Source organism: Triticum urartu, chromosome 3A (genome assembly GCF_056163025.1).
Source record: "Triticum urartu cultivar PI428250 chromosome 3A, HENAU_Tu73, whole genome shotgun sequence".
Lineage (NCBI taxonomy): Eukaryota > Viridiplantae > Streptophyta > Magnoliopsida > Poales > Poaceae > Triticum > Triticum urartu.
Window position 1 is genome coordinate 154,992,983 of NC_141875.1, and position 1,611 is coordinate 154,994,593.

The window sequence follows — 1,611 nt, forward strand, 5'->3', positions numbered from 1 at the left end:
AGTACGGGCCTTCACCGGATTTGATGTTGGGGACAAATCAAGAGCTTCTGTTTAGATCTAGCCTACAGATGCTCCCAGTCCTCCTACTAAGCTCCTATTTTCAATAAATAGTTTACATTCGGCGGTTTGTGTCTGATGAATCCTTTGTTTAGAGTCGCCATATGTTGCATGTTCTAATAAATAGCCATGTTTCTTCTTTATTATGAATAAACTCCATCTTTTTTCCTTGGAGCTCCACTATTTTGGATGAATTGGACTGTCCCCTGCTACTTAAAAGTACCATGTCTGGCCATTTAAACTTAGAATCGAATCGGGGTGCTGCTACTGTATTAGGTTGACCATCCAGTCATTGTGAATCTGCTCTGTTGCACAAGAAGGCATAGTAAGAAACCGGGAAGGGTGGCACCCCAATAAGAAGCACAAATCATTTAAGCCCAAGTAACCGTGATCTCAATGCACAATATCATTGCCTTGCTGATAGTGAGTATAATGTTTTGTCAGTTCAGTTAGTCGAAACACTGCTATTGGGGCTGATCATACCTTGAATTGATCAAAATTTGAACCTTTCGGTTACCTCATATTGCTAAAGGACACAAATGTGACTTTTCTTAAACTTTAATCGTCGTCATAAAATTATGGATTTTCACTTTGACCGGAAGTTGTTGAGGATATCTGTGGAAGGCTTCAGAACTTTTCTCTAGGTGCAGTCCAGAACACTAGTGAGACATGGTAGCAACTACAAAAAATTTAGGATGCAGGATCACGTTTTCTATTTCCAATTCATGGTGCATTTGTAGCTCTTTGTCAACTCTATGAAAGCACTGCATACACCTACAGTACACTGAACTTTTTCAGGTTTGGTTATCATTTTTTTTACATTGTGCTTCAGTCGAGTAATGAATGGTTAAGTACCTATTTATTGCTACTTTTGATCTGTTGATACACACTGGACAGAACGATATAGCTGGGCACGCTCCTATTCTCTTTATTCAGAATGACATCCAATGAACTTGAGGTTACACTGGCATTTGTGTGACTAACAGCTACTCCTTGGATGATTACGTGTTTCAGAATGAAGATGCATGATTATGTGCTTCAGAATGAAGATGCATGATTATGTGCTTCAGGAGCTGCTAGTCGTACCATAGAAGCAATTAATGAACCTCTTCTCACTATTTTAATTTCAAGTGCAATAATCTGCTGGAGGTGTTTTCCATTCAGACAAGTGAAGTTTTGCACCCTGCAAGTGTGCAGATGTATTCTAGAAGAAGAAAAGCATACCCAGTAAGATGCAATCCTTGCCATCTTACTGAGCAAGTTCATTCATATTATTTTTAGGTCCTCCTTGACAATGTATTTGATCAATTGTCTAAAGAATTCCTGGATTGTGAGAGTAAAATAAAGTACGTTCAGAATACTGTTCTTGATTCAGTAAAAACAATTACCTAGTTTAACCCGAGCTATTGTGTTGAAGAACATACACTGACAATAAGGACTGAACTTCTCATAATGGTAATGATGAGTGTGCAAGGACTATTAAGGTCATATAGGTCTAATTAAAATTATCACAGAAAGGAGAGGCGGAAGCTGAGCTCCGCTCTTTTTCTGTCC

The 1,611-nt window shown here is 38.6% G+C and overlaps 1 protein-coding gene across 1 annotated transcript; it reads left to right on the top strand.

Annotated features, from left to right (window-relative positions):
• The first annotated feature begins 453 nt into the window (after positions 1–453).
• LOC147979014 (uncharacterized) lies at positions 454–940 on the top strand. Its single transcript, XM_087514984.1, has 2 exons — positions 454–496; positions 798–940. The coding sequence occupies exons 1-2, from the start codon at positions 454–456 to the stop codon at positions 938–940; spliced, it is 186 nt and encodes a 61-aa protein (XP_087371110.1).
• The last annotated feature ends 671 nt before the right edge of the window (positions 941–1,611 follow it).

Coding starts and splice junctions, on each gene's coding strand:
- LOC147979014 (XM_087514984.1), top strand. CDS start 454: ATGCACAATATCATTGCCTTGCTGATAGTGAGTATAATGTTTT. Junction 497..797: donor GATAGTGAGTATAATGTTTT/GTCAGTTCAGTT, acceptor GTGCATTTGTAG/CTCTTTGTCAACTCTATGAA.